We start from the raw sequence: 16,730 nt of genomic DNA on the forward strand, positions 1-16,730 counted from the left end.
CTCCTTTTGGGTGACAGCTGCAGTTGGTGACATGGAGCCTTGCTGCTCTGGACAGTGCAGTGTGGGTACTTGTCACCCACGTTTGTGAAGCGGAGTATTCCAAACACATCTTTTTCCAGGAAAAGCCTCTTTCAGGAACACAGCTGTCCCTTGGGGCCCCCGCCTCCCCTCCCCACCGGGCATGTGAACGGGAGGGCGTACCCACCTCCCCTTCACTCCGTCTGTCTGAGCCGAGTTCTGCCTCTCCTGGCCCGAGACCCTGGGGACCCTGAGGACCCTGGGGACGCTCGGGCCCTGGGAGGAGCCTGTGTTCACATCAGGTCTCTAGTGACCGCTGCGGGGTGTCCGGCCAGGCCTTTGTCTCTGTCTCCCCCGCCCCGTCTCTGTCTCTCCTGGTCTCACTGCACACGTAAGCGTTTAGCATATTACAGGTGGTAAGGACGTCCTGCTGCCTTGGTGAAAACAGAAAGGCGTCAAGTGGAAACATGGGGCGTTGAGATGAAAGAAAAACTTCCTCACGATCGTTAGAATTTCATAAAAAGAGGCCGTGGAATCTCATTTCCGATGTTTCCCGAAGGAGGAGAGCATGTTGGTGGGTCTGAGGGCGGGTGTGGCCGTCTGAGAACTGAGGACTATGGCATGTTGGGCCCTGGTCCCGCGGGGCAGCGCAGGCGTCCTGGGGAAGGGCCAGGCAGCAGGGACGTCGTGCCACCCGTCACCAGGGCCAGGTCCTGCTGGGGGACCCGCTGGTGCACACCCCACGTGTCACCCCTGAGGAGCGGACTGTCCCCTGCAGCTGTCTTGTGTTTCTTGGCACAGGTGAAATGCTACCACAAGAAGTACCGCTCGGCCACCCGTGACGTCATTTTCCGCCTGCAGTTTCACACGGGGGCCGTCCAGGGCTACGGGCTTGTATTTGCAAAGGAGGATTTGGACAGCGCCAGCAAAGGTGAGGCCTCGCGGGCACCCCGCTGGTGCAGGGGGTTGGGCCACCTGCCGCCTGGTTGTGTGTTTCACTCTCTATTCTCCCTGCCTCCTCCCACTAATTAGCCGGTTGACAAAATTATGACCAATCTCAGGAAAGGCTGACAGTTGATCCAGCAAAGAAAATACTGGAGAAACCAGGACACCCCTGGCATTCCTGTGCCATCAGTGAGCCGTGGTGGCTTGGGACCGGTGCTCTCCTGCTTGGAGTGTGACGACAGTCCATTCCCGCTTTGTTGGCTCCTGGTCGCCACGTTTGCTGAAGGACAATTTCTGTTTCAGATGACCGTTTTCCTGCGCATGGGAAGGTTGAGTTAGTGTTCTCGGCCACCCCCGAGGGGATGCAAGGTGGGTCGAGAGAGGGCAGCGTGCTGGTGTGGGTGGGTGACCGGCGTGTCTGGGGCCCTGAATGGTGTCCGGCCGCGGCCCAGGCTCGGACATTTTCACAGCGTGAGCCAGGCCGGGCCCACACCTGCGTCTGCGCGCGTCCGCCCTGAGCCGGTCCTGAGTGGGAAAAGGTGTGGGTGACCCTGAGGTGCAGGAGCTGCACCCAGGCCGAGGGTCCGGGCTCGCCCTCCTTCCCCACGCAGTTCTGACTGCTGCTTGCTGTGCCCGAGCCCGTGCGTGCCCGGCCGCTTAACGCCAGGCTGTGGGTGCAGGGCTGCACCAGGCACCGGCCCCCAGACTCTGGGGGCCTCACCTCCGGGCACGTGCCTGAGGGGCTGGCTCGGCCGCACTGATGCCTGTGTACCTCCCCGCCCCCCTCACAGGGTGTGAACATCTGTGCAACGACCCCAGCGTGAGTGTGGACTTCAACACGGCAGACCCGCTGATCCTCTGGGACTCCTACGAGAACCTCAGTGCGGATGGTGAAGGTGCGTGTGCTTGTCTTGTCAGCTCCACGTTTGGGTCAGAGGAGCCCCCGGAGGCTGCTGGGAGGCTGCACAGCCTGCTGTGTCTTGGAGGTGCAGCACCCACGCCCTGTGGGGTTGGGGGTGCTCGGGGGACCCGGCCTGGGAATTGGGCTTTGACAGCTGTGACGGGTGCTGGCCGGGCGGTGAGGTCACCCCCAGGGCTTCCGTGCCCGACGTTGCACAGTGCATGTTGCCGGGACCGTCCCGCTTACTTCTGTCCCTTCCAGCTGTGTGTGGAGTGCCAGACATCTGCTCGGGGCCAAGTCCCGGGCAGCAGGCTTTGGGCTTCATTTCTGTCTGCTTGTCACTCTGCTGTCCTGCTTTTATGGCTGCATCATAACCTCTGTTTCTGAGTCCCTTTTCATGGGACATGTAATTGGGGTCACTGTAGTGTCACGAAGGAGGGACGGAGGGAAGGGTAGTGTCTGCTGGGTTTACTGGAAGAAGCCACTGGAGGCTTGTGTCAGGGTGGGATGGAGACTTCCTGGGTGCGTGAGAATGCAGGCATTGCATGGTTTTCAGCCCCTGGCGGAGAAGCAGACCTGATTTGGGAGAGGCAATCCAAATAGGTTCTGTCCACTGAGTTGTGTCCAGATGTAAAGTAGCCAGAAGCCCGTGTTGTGGAGACAGCGGCACCACGTCCATCTCCGTGAGTCGTGAGCTTACAGGGCTGCCAGGGGACATCCTCGGTGCACGCTGGGGTCATCGACTGTGCCCTCTGGGTGGCACATGGCCCCTTGTCCCTCCTGGGCTTCTGGCAGCAGTGTTGAGCGTGCAGACGGTCCTGCTGGGTAGCGATGACGCCCTCCTCTGGGCGCCCTGGGTATGGTTTCTCCGTATTGTGTCACACAGTGGGGCCAGCCCTGCGTTGTCTCCTGGCCCGACCTTCCCGTGTAAGCCCATGTAACCCCTGTGTAAGCACCGGCTTGTGTCTCGAATGCCTGGTTCGTCCACCACACTGTTCCATCAGAGGGTCCCCCAAAGGCTTGCGACCTTGTGCAGAGCTCGTGTGGGTTTCTGCGTTCTCACCCCCGCAGACGCTCGATGGAAGACTTCTCCTTCCCGCATTCCCGCCTCCCAGCCCTCGTTGCCGTGAGGCCCATCTGCCAGGCCCTTCCCGGTGCCCTCTGCTGCTGCCCGGAGCCAGCGGTCTCTGACTTGGCTCCCTGGACGAGGACACAGCTGGGCCCCCAGTCCCTAGGAGGCCACCCTGGCAGGGAGGCGGGCAGGAAGCAGGCGGGGTCCCAGCCACCTTGCCAGGCCGGAGCGCCATGGGGCGTGAGGGGCGGCAGCCTCAGGCGCCGGGTTCCCAGGGACGGCAGGACAGGACGGGAGGTGTCACAGCAGCCTCCACTCCCCTCCAGCTCTGCCTGTCCCTACCCCACCCGTAAATGAAACCCAGCTGCCTTGAGCCCGTCTGTCCCTGGAAGTCCCTGTAGTGCCCTCAGCAGGCCCTTGGCCCCTTTCATGGTCTCCTAGTAGGGACCCTGGCCTCATGAACGGAGCTCAGGTCAAGCCTTGTGGGGTCAGGTGGTCTCATCCATGGAAACCGTGTTCTGTCTGTCTGGGGAAAGGCAGGGCTGCGGCCGTCCCTGCACCTGTGAAGCCTGGAGGTGTGCCTTTGCCAGGTTGGGCCCAGGCCTGTGGTCACGTCACCAGCATGGGACCGAGTTCTGACTGATAAATGGAGCCAGAAGCCTGGGAAAGAAGGGCTGGTGCACACGCTTGACCCCCGATCCCCACGCACCCTCACCCCCGCTCGTCCGGCCTGATGAGAGTCTGGGGCCTTCCAGGTCCCAGAGATGTGGCTTTATCACGCCCACCCTCCCTTGGAAGGGGCTGCAGAGCGCAGAAGACCCAAGGCCCCTCGGGGGGAAAGGTGCCTCCAGTCAAGGAGAGAGGGAGGTGGGAGGCGCGTGCAGGAAACGCTCTGTGCAGTGCATCCTGACGGCCACTCAGCACACGCGCCCGGGAGGGGAGCGGGGACGTGTTTTCGGGCTGCTGTTCTGCAGAATGTGGACACGGGAGCTGCTCTGTGGATGGCGCCCTGCAGGGCTGAGTGAGCAGGGGCAGGCCTGGCGCTGGCTGGCTCGTCTCCCCGCCTCCAGAGTGCAGGTCTCACGGAGCCCGGCTGCGGCAGACCCCACCCTCGTGTTTACACTGCACTGGCCTCTTTGCCAGAATCAAAGTCCCGTGCTCTGCCAACAAGGCCTCCACCTCTGCTCGCCGGAGGGGCCGGGCCCTGTGGGAGGTGGCCCAGCCCAGGACGCTGTCGGGCAGACGGCTTTCTGCCCAAGGAGCCTGTCCCACAGCTGTGCGCTAACCATCTGCTGGGCCGTGTGGGAGGAAGGTAAGTGGGAGCTTAAGCGCGTGTGTGTGCCTGTGTGGCTTCTGCAAAGCCACAAGGACTAAACACAGCGGGCCTCAGAGAGCCGCTCAGCAGACAGAAGGCGGAGGGCAGGAGGTGGTGCTGGCGGCGTTGAGAGTTGTGTAACACGCGGAACCGCGTTTCTACCTGGCAAGGAGTGCCATGCGGCCGGGCCTCAGGACACTGTCCACAGCTCAGGGCGATGTCACTGCTTCTTCTCTGGGGCTCAGGTGTGTTACAGCTAGGGATATCCGAACAGGACCTTGGCGGCCTAGTCAGAGGCTGCCAGGACCAGTGCCCTGGACGGGACAGGCAGGGTGGGGTGTCGGATGGCAGCAGTCCTGGCCACAGTCACATTTGTGTGGGCCGTCGGGGCCGTCGCCAGGTCCAGGACACGCCGGCCACAGCCCCACTCTGAAGCCCGTGGTTTTATCGCAGCATTCCGGGGCCACGCCCAGGGGCCGCCAGGAACGGCTGGAGCCTCCCGACGCTGGGTCCCTTCCCGGGCAGGGAGGCGTTGGCTTCTGGTTGGAATGCCTCACTGCTCCTCTCGCAACTTTTTTTCCTAACGTGTGTTTCTGTAAGAATTTGCAGCCTGCCTCCTTGGTTCTAGAAAACATTTGCAGGGAGCTCAACTTGGCTCCAAAGCAAGTGCTTTTCAGCAGCCCCCATGGCAGGCGTGGTGTCCCAGTGTCACTGCCAGGTCTTCTCTTGCTTCAGGCGCCTTGCAGGTCAGGGGGCAGCTCTGAGTTTGGGGGCTTGGCAGGTGAGTGCTCTCAGGGACGCTGGCGCAGGGAGACAAGCTGCCTGCAAGCACAGAGGCACTTCTGGAACTCCGCCTGCGGACTTGATCTCGTCCAGAGGTGCACGCCCTCGGGGACTTAGTGTTTGTCACCATCTATTGCTTGTCCTTTAAAAAAAAAAGGAACAGTGCGCATTTCTTGCAGCCCTATAATGTCACAGTCAGCCAGTGTCTGCTTTTGTCGGTTAAGGTAATAGTCTCCAATGCCCAGCACACGCCCTTGATTTTGAGGTGGGAGGTAACTCAGCACAAACGGTACAGACGCAGGGCCTATCGAGTCAGCACAGAGGGGGTCGTACTGCAGGAAAGTAAAAGCAAACATCTTACAGTAGCAGGTTCTAGCCGCTATAGTCATAAACGTGCGTGGAAAAGGACACTGCTTGTGAGACGTGGGCTTGGGCCGTCGGAGCCCCGTGAAGACTTATTGAACTTCGGATAATTTCTTTTAAAAGTCATTCTTCAACATGATTTCCTAAGAATGAGGTCAGTTGAGCTGAGTTGTGTGTACTCATTAATCACACACAAGGGGACATCTTGTTCCCCAGGCTCTGGGTCCCTAAGTTGACACTAATGCCACGGCAACCCTGGCCAGGTGACTTCTCTGCAGATAAGGAAAGCATAGCACAGAGAAGTCGAGTAACTCACCCAAGGTCACACAGCTGTGATCAAGCCATGATTTCAGCCCTGATGGATTATGCCAGAACATGTAGAAGGGGAGTGAAGTCATACAGGTAAGTCACTGCAGTAGAAAAGTCCAACAGGCTTTGTGCCACAAGGGACCAAGATAGCCATCCCAAAGAGAAGCGAGTTGTCACTTGTCATGGAGTCTGGGAAAGGGAAGGAAGGTCCTAGAAGGGAGGGAAGAGGCAGGCAGGCAGGGAGGGGACCGAGCCATGCAGGGCGGGCTCCTTCCAGTGGGAGCTTCATTTCTGTGCCGATTGCCTGAGCACGTCAGTGGGGGTGTAACGTACACAAGTAAAACCCACCTCATTTACTGTGCAGTCCTAGCCTTTGGTTCTGTCCTGAAACCCAGCAGAACCAAGACACAGAGTGCTTTCTTCTCGTGAGCCGTCACCCCGCTGCCCCTTGGCAGCCTGCTCGTCTCCTGACCCCTCCCCAGTGCCAGGCTGGGGATCGGGGCCTGTGCTCTGCGTGGGACACAGAGGCAGATAATCAGTTTGTCCGTCCTCCACACTTCTGGGAGGGCAGTGGTTGTAGGAACCCTCTGTGTCCGTGGGGACTTGGGACTGGTACTGCCCACTGCCTCCACTCATGGGCACACGTCGAGGTGGTGGATTGATTAATTTAGCTGGGTGGCCCAGTGAGTCGTCTGGAGGGAGAGCTGGAGAACGTGCATGCAGGACGCAGCGGTGACCGTCAGTGTCCAGAGAAGTGGTCCGTCCCGTGGTGGGTCAGGCCAGATGAGAGCCTTCCTGCATGGGGCCCGTGACGTCCAGGGATGTGGGGACATGCACGGAGCAGTCACGGATCCTCTAAGTACAAGGATAGAAACGCAGTGATGGCGTCTGCTTCAGCCCAGGACAGATGGAAAAGTGTCCCCATCCAAAGCCACCAAACGCAGGATTCTGCCTGGGGCAAGGGACCACTTCAGGAGTTAGGGGGGAAAACAGAAAATGCTTCAGTAGTTTCAATGACATGATTATGTGTGTGAGTATGAGTGAGTGTGCACTCAAGTGTGTATCAGTGTGTGTGTATCAGGGTTTGTGTGTGAGAGAGAGAGAGTGTGTGTGTGTGAGAGAGAGAGAGAGAGAGAGAGAGAGAGAGAGAGTGAGTTGCAGAGAAAACATTCAGGCAAATTCCTTTCTCAAGTTAAATTGCTCATTTCACAGAGGAGTGGGTTGGGTTTGGAATTCCACCCTTTTAAAGGGACAGGAAGCGGTGGGTGTGGTGGGAGGCAGGACCTGGGTCCCAGGTGACGCATTCAGTCAGCGTTTACACCCTAAAGAGCTGCACAAGCTCGCACCTGTTTTCTCACCTGTGAAGTGGCCTTTCCGATTCCTGCTGCACAGCCTTGCCGTGGGGTCCCTGGGGTCAGCGTCCTGGCACATGGCAGTGCTGGAGCAGCCTGGGTCTGGACCGTCAACCTGATGGCAGGACAGGCGTCTCGGGAACCCTCTCTCCTGAGGGCAGCGGCCTCTGGACCCACCTCTTCTAATATCCGGCTCTCTCTCTGCCTCTGAGCCGTCTGCGCGATGCCAGGGAAATGCACCCGCCTCCCCTTCACCTTTTCTGCTGTCCCTGTCCCAGGCTGGGCTGTCCCTGGCAGGTGCTGAGTAAGCCCGGGGGACTGTTTTCCTCCTGGAAGACTTGCAAGGAGGGCACTGTGCCTCTTTCAAAATGAAAAGTTGCTTTTTAAGCAAACCTGTCACAAAAGTAGAACGTAGGATTTACAGGGTCAGTACATTGAAGAAAGAAAGAATCCGGGGAGCTTGATACACCCCGGGCTTGTCCGTCCTTTGTATTGGATCGTTTTGTTGTGGTTGGAAGCAGGCCCAGGGGACAGCTGAAGGTATTACAGCCAATTGTACACGTTTTCTGTGGCCCAGTGGTTGGCCCTGGGAAGGAGCCCCCCCTTTTGCAGATGCTTAACACAGCCGAGCACACACTGTGCGCACACCTGAGAGCACAGGTGACGTTGGTTAATCCTGTGTTCAGCTATGATGGGAAGGAGTGTTTTCATCTTTTTTCTTTTCGGTCTGCCCCTTTTCTTAGATTGCTTAGGAAATGTTTTCTGAGCGCCTCCTGCCCTTGTGAGAAAGGCCCTTTGGGAAGTCGGGTGGGCGGGCAGGGGGTGGTCATGGCGAGGATGGGGCCGTCACTGGTCACTGCCCGTTAAGGAGGCAAGAACGTGCTCTGTGTATTCCTCCTCGCTGGTGTGCACTCGGGGAGTGACCAGAGCCCGTGCCTGGGTGTGATTGTGGACTAGGCGCTGGCCGCAGGGCAGCCATTACCAGACAAGCGAGGACCCTCTGGTAGTGATCTCGGTTCTGGTCAGTGGGGGCAGCGGGCAGGTAAAGCGGACGCAGAGGGAATGCCAGAGGCAGTGTCGTGGGCTGGGATGCAAAGGCTCCTGGGAAGGTCACTTCCTGCCTGCGGACCAGGGTCTTTGCACAAGAAAGATCCATTCAAAGTACCCCAGTCTTCCTTTGAGCTGGAAGCACCAGCTAAAATGTGTCTTTTAAATATACAATAGACACCAGGGCAGATAAAGCCATGACTCCACCTTCGAGAACTCTTGTCCCCGCCCCACACCCACCCCGCAGGGGAGGGGAGCGGAGCTTGGCGGCCCTCAGCCTCCTTCACCCACCAGCCTCCCTCTCCCTGCCCCTGGGACCCCAGCCACGGCCACCCAGCGACCACAGACCTGGGGAGGCAGATGCTACGTCAGGTCTATGCAATGACTGGGCCTCAGCTTTCACAACCCAGACCGTGTCCTAGGGGCACACTGCCACCCGTTAGATCCAGGAGTCCCTAAGGATCACCAAAGCTGGGGGCCTTGCACAGCCAGGGGGCTCGTGTTTCCTGTTCCCTGGAGAGTCTGGCAGCCAGCGGCCCCCAGTAGTTTCCAAGCGGGAATTCCCACCCGTTCTCAGGAATTTTTTTTTTTTCGCTTTCCCATTCCCGAATCCCAAGATATAAACTGTTTCCTGTTCTCCACGATGAATCGTTTCCACAAAGTGACGGCCAATACTACCAACCAACTGGGTTCAAGAAGCCAATTTTCCCAATTTCCCGACCAACTTTTCTCGGGATTCAGGAATGGGAAAGCGAAAAGGATTTCTGAGAACGGTCGGGAATTCTCGCCTGGAAACCCTAGCCCCCAAGCCCAGGCAGGCAGCGGCCCCCAGCCCCCTCGGTTTCCATCGTAGCAGTGGTCCCCTTATGGCTGCCACCTACAGACCTCACACGAGGTCCCAGCAAACAAAACGCCAACCCAGGTACGTTAGGTCGCCCTTTTCTTCCTGCTGTACCTCAGAGGCAGGAAGAGCTCTTGCAGGCTGCCCCTGGCTGCCCCTGCTGTGTGCACGTGAGCGAGGGGCGTCTCCCTCGCAGGTGGCGGCAGGATAGAGGAGACAGGCCCACTGCACGCCAGGCCTCTGCCTTGCTCCTCCCCCTCCCCCAAGCTCCAGCGTCCCCGTGTGTCTGGACAGCATGTGCAGACGTCCCCTGGGCCTCTGTCCTCTCTGCTAGCCCCATGGGCCCTTGGGCTCACTGTCAGGTTTACAGCATTTGTTTCTGTGACATTTTGGACGCTTAGACCCTGTGACTTCCAGCACATCTCCGGTTTTGTCCTTTGGCATTGGAGGACCAGCCTGGCTGTGGAAGGGCAGGCTGAGGGGGGAGGCGCTGCCTGCCGGGGCGTGGGGGCCCCGGGGCTGCAGGTGGCCGAGGGCTGCCGGCACTTCTGCTTTCAGACCCTTGCCTTTTGTGTTTGTTTTTGGTTGATTGTTTTTTGTCTGCTTAAGGCTGCTCACCGCCTTTCCAGAACAGCTCCCCAGGTTTTGTTGTGTGACAGCAAACTAGAACACTCAGTGTCTCAGCTACGGAGTGTCACTCGATGCCAGGGACTGCTCCCTAGTGTGGGGGGAACACAGGCAGCGAACACCCTTGCCCTCCCAGAGCCTGTCCTCATGGGGGGATGTTGGGTAAGCCTGCAGGGTCTGAATGGAGGTGCCAAGGAAAGGAGCCTCAGGGACGCCCACGCCGAGGACGTGGAGAAGTAACCAAGACAGTGCTGGAGATGGCCGTGCAAAGGCCCGGGGGCAGGCGTGTGTCTGCTGTGGGGGGAGCCCCGAGCGGCCGGGAGAAGTGAGGGCAGCGGGGCCGGGTCTCCTGTGCTCGGTGCTTGTGCCCAGCCAGCTCTGTGCTGACTGCCGCGTTCAGTGTGCCTGCTGTCATTTGCGATTTCTGCTGCTGATACAATGGTGACACCGGGCTGCCCCTGACTGCAGGCAGGGGCTACGCTGCTCTTCACACCCATGTGGGTCACGCAGGACGGTCCCAACGTGGGGCCTGAGGGAGGGCCCTCCTCACAATGGCGACAGCCCCTTGGCCAGCATCGCAGTTTAAATGAGAAGAATTGTGTGCAATTCATTGTTGGCTTCCGTTCTTCTTGTTTCAAATCTCTGTGTCAGTCCATTTTGATTCTGATTTAGGGAGAAGGATGTGGAAGGCATGGATGCACAGGCTTTGCAACCTGCATGTAGAATTCTGGGGCTCCCCGCCGCCCCAGCTGTCTGGCCCTGTGGCCTGGCGGGTCCGCCCCCTCCCTTATATGGGGCCTGTGATTCTTTCAGAGCAAGAGCATTGCTCAAAGCCACTGGGCCATCTTCTCACGCCCTGGGGAGCGGACGGCAGGGCCCTAACCTACCACGTCTTGGGGTGCTTGGGTTTTCCTGGAGACAGAGGGGCTTCAGCAGAAGGCAGACTAAACGGTGTCTCCTTGGGCTAAGAAGACACTCCTCTGTGTGCAGTGTCAGACCCCACATAGAATTCACACTCACCCTCATCTCACAGCTGGGAGTCCAAGGTCGGGGGCACCCAGCTCGTGGCGCCTGTCTGAGGCCCCAGTCCTGCCCCGTTCTGCAGGGGCCCACAGTGTCTTAGCATGTGACCCAGTGACTCACAGACCGGTGGCATTTTGCACTTTCGCACTGTCGAGACATTTGCATGGGCCTTGTAATGCAGGGCTGCCTTTCCGGGCGTCCTGGCCTTACCTTGTGGTGCCCCAGGGAAGGTCTTTCCACTGGTGCCCGTTCAGAGAGCAGTGACCGTGCCACCTGGCTCCGGGGCAGGGCCACGGGCACAGGCCTTGGGATGTGTCCCGTGCTCTGAGCAGGTGGGGGGCAGGTGGGGAGCAGCAGGTACACAGTTCAGGGCTCCCCAGGAGCTGCCTGGCCTTGGGCAGGTCACTGACTGTCCTAAAGCCGCAGGCCTTTACCTGTAAAGAGGGACAAGCCGAGGCCTGGGTAGGCCATTCTGCGGGAGGCAGAGAAAATGTGCTAAGTGCCTGCCCTTAACAGGTGCTCAGTAAATACCAGCTGTCACTGAAACCATCACCCTCAGTTTCTCCCAGCTGAGTCCAGCACCTGCCCCTTACTTTGCAGCTGGTCACCAAATGACCTGTCCCCTGTCATGATGTATCTGTGTGTCCTCTCTCCCCCAGCCCTCTGCCAGGCTCTGCTCTGATGAGGGTGGATAGGACCCAGGCTGGCCGGTACCCTGGTGTTGCCACCCCCATCGCCTCTCCCCCTGCTCCCTCAGGCACATTTGAAATAAGAACTTGGGCAGAGCACCCAGTGTGCTCCACAGGCCTCTGTCCTGACATGTTGCCCAGCGTTTCCACAAAAGCCAGAAGCCACTGACCGTGGCCATGTACCCAGCATGCCAGGTTCCCCCGGCGCGGCCCAGGCCCAGTTTCCACTGGGATGTGGTGGCTCCCAGGGTCCAAAGAGTGTGGGCCAGGCCCTCAGCAGTGTCGTGGCTGCCTGCAGTGTCGCCGGGGAGGGTGGAGGCAGGAGGCGCAGGTGGCCAACTGCCTGCCCTGCTGGGTGTTTCTCCCAGCTCTCTGGGACCCAGGTGTTAGTGTGTACCCGTCAGCAGCCTGAGGCCTGAGAGGCGTGGAGGCCGCAGCCGGGCCTGTAACTAACAGCAGTAGCAGAGGCCTCGCTCCTCCTGCCCACGTCCGAGGCCCTGTTACTTTCGCGTGGCCGTCCCAGTGTGTGGAGACCAGTACACAGGGGTCGCTGCAGTGTTCTGAGGCCCCCCCCACGTTTGTGGGGCTGCTTCGTGGCCCAGACGCTGCGCTGGCGGGAGGCCTGAGGCCAGTTCTTACACTACCTGTCTCCAGTGAGTTATGCTTTTCAGTTTCAGCAGATGCCAGAGTGTAGAGAGGATGGCAGGCTCGGGATCTGATGTCCTGCCTGGTGAGACCAGGGCACTGGCCTCAGCAGAGGCTGTCGTGCTGACGGGTGCAGGGAGCCCTCCTGGTCTTCTGCATCCGTGATTCTTGGGCATTTTAGAGCTGAGCTGAGCTCAGCCTTCAAACTGCTGGAGAAGTTAACAGGGCGCCCTCAGGGCCAGTGGCTCGTGTGGGGGGCCGGGAGGTTCTCCAGATGACCCTGCAGATGCCGCCTCTGCCTCAGAAGGAAGAGCGTGCACGTGCCAGACGCTGCTTGTGCAATTGCGTTTTGTCGGCCTCCGCGTGTGTAGAACCTGGGGCTCCTGGGGAAGTTTTGTCCCTGATTCTGCCACTTGTCGTTAGGAGCTCATTTGTTTGTTCACCCAGTGCACACACCCGTCAGTGCCCGAAGCCCCAGCACCCTCCACTGACAGCCCCTCTCCATTTTCTCTCACAGTGCTGCACACGCAGGGCCCTGTCGACGGCAGTCTGTACGCTAAGGTACGGAAGAAGAGCGCCTCGGATCCTGGCGTCCCAGGGGGGGCCCCAGCCATCCCCGCCGCCAGCAGCCCAGACCACGGCGACCACACCCTGTCTGTCAGCAGCGACTCAGGCCACTCCACTGCCTCGGTGAGGACAGACAGGACCGAGGAGCACCCTGCCGTGGGACCCAAGAGGGGCCTGAGCCCCCAGGAGAAGGCTGAGTTGGACCAGCTGCTCAGTGGCTTTGGCCTGGAAGATTCCGGAAGTCCCCTCAAGGATATGACCGATGCTGGGAGCAAGTTCAGTGGGACACGCCACGTCGTCCCAGCACAGGTCCACGTGAATGGGGACGCCACGCCCAAGGACCGGGAGACCGACATCCTGGATGACGAGATGCCCAGCCATGACCTGCACAGCGTGGACAGCATTGGGACCCTGTCCTCCTCGGAGGGCCACCCGTCGGCCCCCCTGGGCCCCTTTGCCTGCCACCAGAGCAGTCACAACTCCCTCCTGTCTGACGGCTTTGGGAGCAGCACTGGAGAGGACCAGCACGGCCCCCTCCCGCCCGACCTGGGCCTGGGCGTGGAGCCCCCATACAGGCGGGAGCAGGCCTTTGGGACCCGCGAGCCTAAGCTACCGCCTCCCGTGCTGGGGGCGCCCTGCGTGTCCGCCCCGACGCAGGTCTACGAGCAGAGCAGCTACTCCACGCAGACCTGGGTGCGCCAGCAGCAGATGGTGGCTGCCCAGCAGTACAGCTTCGCTGCCGACGGAGAGGCCAGGCTCGTCGGCCGCGGCCCTGGGGACAGTCCCCACCTGGCACAGGCCCCGCCCAGGATCCCGGTCACCCCCACCCGGGGGGCCAGCAGCAGGGTGGCCGTCCAGAGGGGTGTAGGCCCTGGGCCACATCCCACCGACACACAGCGGCCCCCTCCCAGCAAAGCCTTCAAAGCCAGGTTTCCAGACGTTGGAGTGGTGAACGGGTCGGGCCCGGAGCCCAGTGCTGACCCTTCCCCGGGCTCGCCCACCCTGGACATCGACCAGTCCATCGAGCAGCTCAATAGGCTGATCCTGGAGCTGGACCCCACCTTCGAGCCCCTCCCCACCCACCTGAGCACACTAGGCAGCCAGGCAAATGGCCCCCCAGGCCCGGACGGCGTGGGATGCGGGCTCCGGGCGAGCGGCCGCCTTCAGGACAGAGGAGGGGGCCCCAGCAGGGCCCCTGCGCAGCAAGGTGAGCGGGCGTTTCGGGTGCAGGCTCCCCTGCGTCGGGATTAGAGCCGAGCACAGGCTCTTCGCTGGCCTGAAGGAGGGGATGGACGGCTGGGACCTCGGGCACAGCCTTGGGGAAACCGGGAGGTTGCTGCATAGTACTGGCTTGTCAGATGCCCCTGAGCTGGCCGTGCACGGAGGGAGGCTGTGCCTGGCCATTTTGGGGGTGTGTGGAGGGAAGCCTGGAGGGGCAGGGGCAGGACAGTCGGGGCTAAGCGGTGCGGCCGCATCCAGGGCCCAGCACGGTGGGGACGCGAGCCTAGTGGGGGCCCTCTGCACCCCTGCAGCAGTGGGGCCCGTGCTGAGTCGGGCCAGGACTGCACAGGCCCTTGCCCCTGGATGTGGTAGTGCGGGGACCGTGGCCGAGCCTTCTTGCTCAGCTGCTCGGCCTGGGAAGGCTGGGGGTGGCGATAGTGGACAGGCAGTGACCTGTGGGTATAGGGATGCTTGAAGGGGGGGCCACATGTTGGGAGGGAGTCTGTGACATGCTTTCCGTATTGGGGAGGCATCAGGCTGTGGGGCCCTGCCTCTACGTGTCAAGACTGGACGGTAATGAAGGAAGGGCACTGTCACTTCGTCCGTATTCCTGCGTCTGACCTGAGTGCCGCTTGTCAGCTGAGCCAGGAGACCTGACGGGAAGCAGTGCAGTTCGTGGCAGTGCTGCTTCCTTCTCCCCGGGGCCCCCTGGCAGCAGACACAGAGCCCGTCTTACAGCTGAGTTCCCGAAGGTGTCAGGAAGCGAAGTGGCCCGCCCAAGGTCACACAGGTCGCAGGCAATAGAGCAGGAGTCGGCCCTGCCCGCTGTACAGTCAGATGGGGTGGGTTTCAGCCCCACTCGGGTCGGGACGGCCGGGAACGTGAGCTTTGTGTCCTCGGTGCTTCTGTGCTGTGCGGTGGCTGGTCGTGTGGCCTTGGCAGGTAAACGATGTGATCTCTGAATTCCTGTTCACTCCTTCTGGTAAAAAACATCCTGTCACAGGACCCGGCTGATGTTCAGGAAATGCAGGTCGACATATACCTGTCCTGGACCTGGGTCACTGTGAGCCACGTGACCTGCCAGCTCCCTGGGTCCCTGGGTCCCTGGGTCCCTGTGTATCCTGAGCTGGGAGCTGGAAGAAGCTACAGCTCCCCGCAGTGGATTGTGAGCCTCCACCAGACGGCAGCAGCTGGTCCAGCTCTGAGGACCTGGGTGTGTGAACGCAGTCAGGCTCCTGCAGGGAACGAGGAGTTCACAGAGTCTCAGTGGGAACAAATCCCGCGACATCCTCTCTCTTAGCACCACCTCTCTCTTTAGACTCACCAAACCTACTTCAAATAAATTACTTGGAAAAGTAACAATCAGAAGTTTTTCTCCAGGATTAAAAAATCTCCTTTGAGATTTGGAGGCTGTTGGAGGCATCTGTTGGGGTAAAGGGTCAGTTTGCCATCCCGTGGCCTCTTTAGGTTAATGTTTTTCACTTGATGGAATTTAGTCCTTAGTCATGGTGGTGGTGATGGTGGTGATGGTGGTGATGGTGGTGATGATGGTGGTGATGATGGTGGTGATGGTGAAGTTGACAGTGATGATGGTGATGATGGTGGTGGTGGTGGTGGTGATGGTCATGATGATGGTCATGATGATGGTGGTGATGGTGAAGTTGACAGTGATGATGGTGATGGTAATGGCCATGATAATAGTAAATACTGCTACTCTGAGTGCCTGTGCTGTTCCAGGTACTATGTTGAAGCTTGTCTACATCACCTTTGACCTCACCTACCTTGCCGTGTAGACAGTTTCTTTCCATCTGACTCTACATTTCATGGCTGTGCCACCATGAAAGGCTCTGCCACTAGCCAGAAAACCCCTCGGGTGCAGCCTAGTGACTTGTTCATTTTGTTTTCTGGCACATGGTAATGTTTATAAACAGAAAGGTCTGTGGCATAAGTGGGGGTACAAGTGACTGTCCTGGGACCCCTGGGGCTATGCTGAACTGGCCAGGGACTGTAGTGAGGTTTACCAAGGGACAGTCTCCACTCACAAGGTAAAATGGAGGCTGTCTAGAGGTGGGGGGTCTCAAAGCTTTGGGCAACCTTGTGAAATGGAGTGACGTGGGGGTGTTTGGCTCCCTGCAGGCTCTGAGTGCCTCTGTGCCTCCCTGCTCTGATCTGAGACTTCACTGCTTCGGGCACAGCCCCTGGGCACTGGTGTGGCCTTGTTACACCCCCTCACCCGGGTCTCCCAGCTGCTCTGCAGCCCTGCATGTAAGTGGGTTTCTTGGATCACATCCTTTAAGTGGGGGGAGATTTCACCGATGACACCCCAGTGACAAGGAAATGGCTCCTCAGTGACAGTTACGGGCCCACTGATGGCAAGACCCAGCTCTCTTATCTCATACCTGAGGGCTCTTTGCTTCATGTTGTCAGAATATTTTATTCATGTTGCATCAGCCCCCAACCCACAACTGGGAGCCCGAGCAGGCCCTGCGATGGCTGTTTGTGCGCAGGCGCAGACAATAACACTCCTCCTCATCATCCTGAAAACATTCATAGTGGCGAAAAGTATTCGTCACTGACAGTGGAAACCTGTCGATCGAATTATATGAGTGTGAGTTCTATGACTCCCAGCCAAAGGCAGTCAGGGTGAGAACTCAAGGGCATGTTCGAGTGAGAAAGCACTAGACTTACTGCACACTGAGTCTCCGTGGGAGGGGCTGCGAAACACAGGTCGCCTCAGTGCCAGGCGGTGGCCTGTGAGCAGGCGTGCATGGGTGGGGGTGCTGCAAGCGCCCCGGGGGAGGTGGGGAGGCATGAAGTGGCCACAGCTCCCGCACTCAGTGCAGCCCGGGTCAGGAGAAGAGCGGTGCCCCTTGCATTTGGCACTGGTGACGGGTGTGATTTTCTGAAACCCCAGGTGTATTCACCTGTGAATTGTGTGTTACAAGTGGGTGGCCTCAGCTGTGACACCGTGAGTGGCAGGCCCTCTAAGCTTGAGCAGGAGGACCACTGTGC

At 59.6% G+C, this 16,730-nt stretch overlaps 1 protein-coding gene across 5 annotated transcripts in view; it reads left to right on the plus strand.

Moving 5' to 3' along the window:
* TNS3 (tensin 3) overlaps nt 1-16,730 on the plus strand; it is a 167,257-nt gene that overhangs the window by 103,913 nt on the left and 46,614 nt on the right. For all 5 annotated transcript variants that reach the window (XM_019731607.2, XM_019731611.2, XM_019731606.2 and 2 more), the window contains 4 exons: nt 820-949; nt 1,267-1,332; nt 1,755-1,859; nt 12,448-13,704. In XM_019731607.2, coding sequence (XP_019587166.2) covers nt 820-949; nt 1,267-1,332; nt 1,755-1,859; nt 12,448-13,704 — 1,558 coding nt within the window. The remainder of the gene's footprint in view (nt 1-819; nt 950-1,266; nt 1,333-1,754; nt 1,860-12,447; nt 13,705-16,730) is intronic.

This window comes from Rhinolophus sinicus, linkage group LG09 (genome assembly GCF_036562045.2).
Source record: "Rhinolophus sinicus isolate RSC01 linkage group LG09, ASM3656204v1, whole genome shotgun sequence".
In the NCBI taxonomy this organism is placed as follows: Eukaryota; Metazoa; Chordata; class Mammalia; order Chiroptera; family Rhinolophidae; genus Rhinolophus; species Rhinolophus sinicus.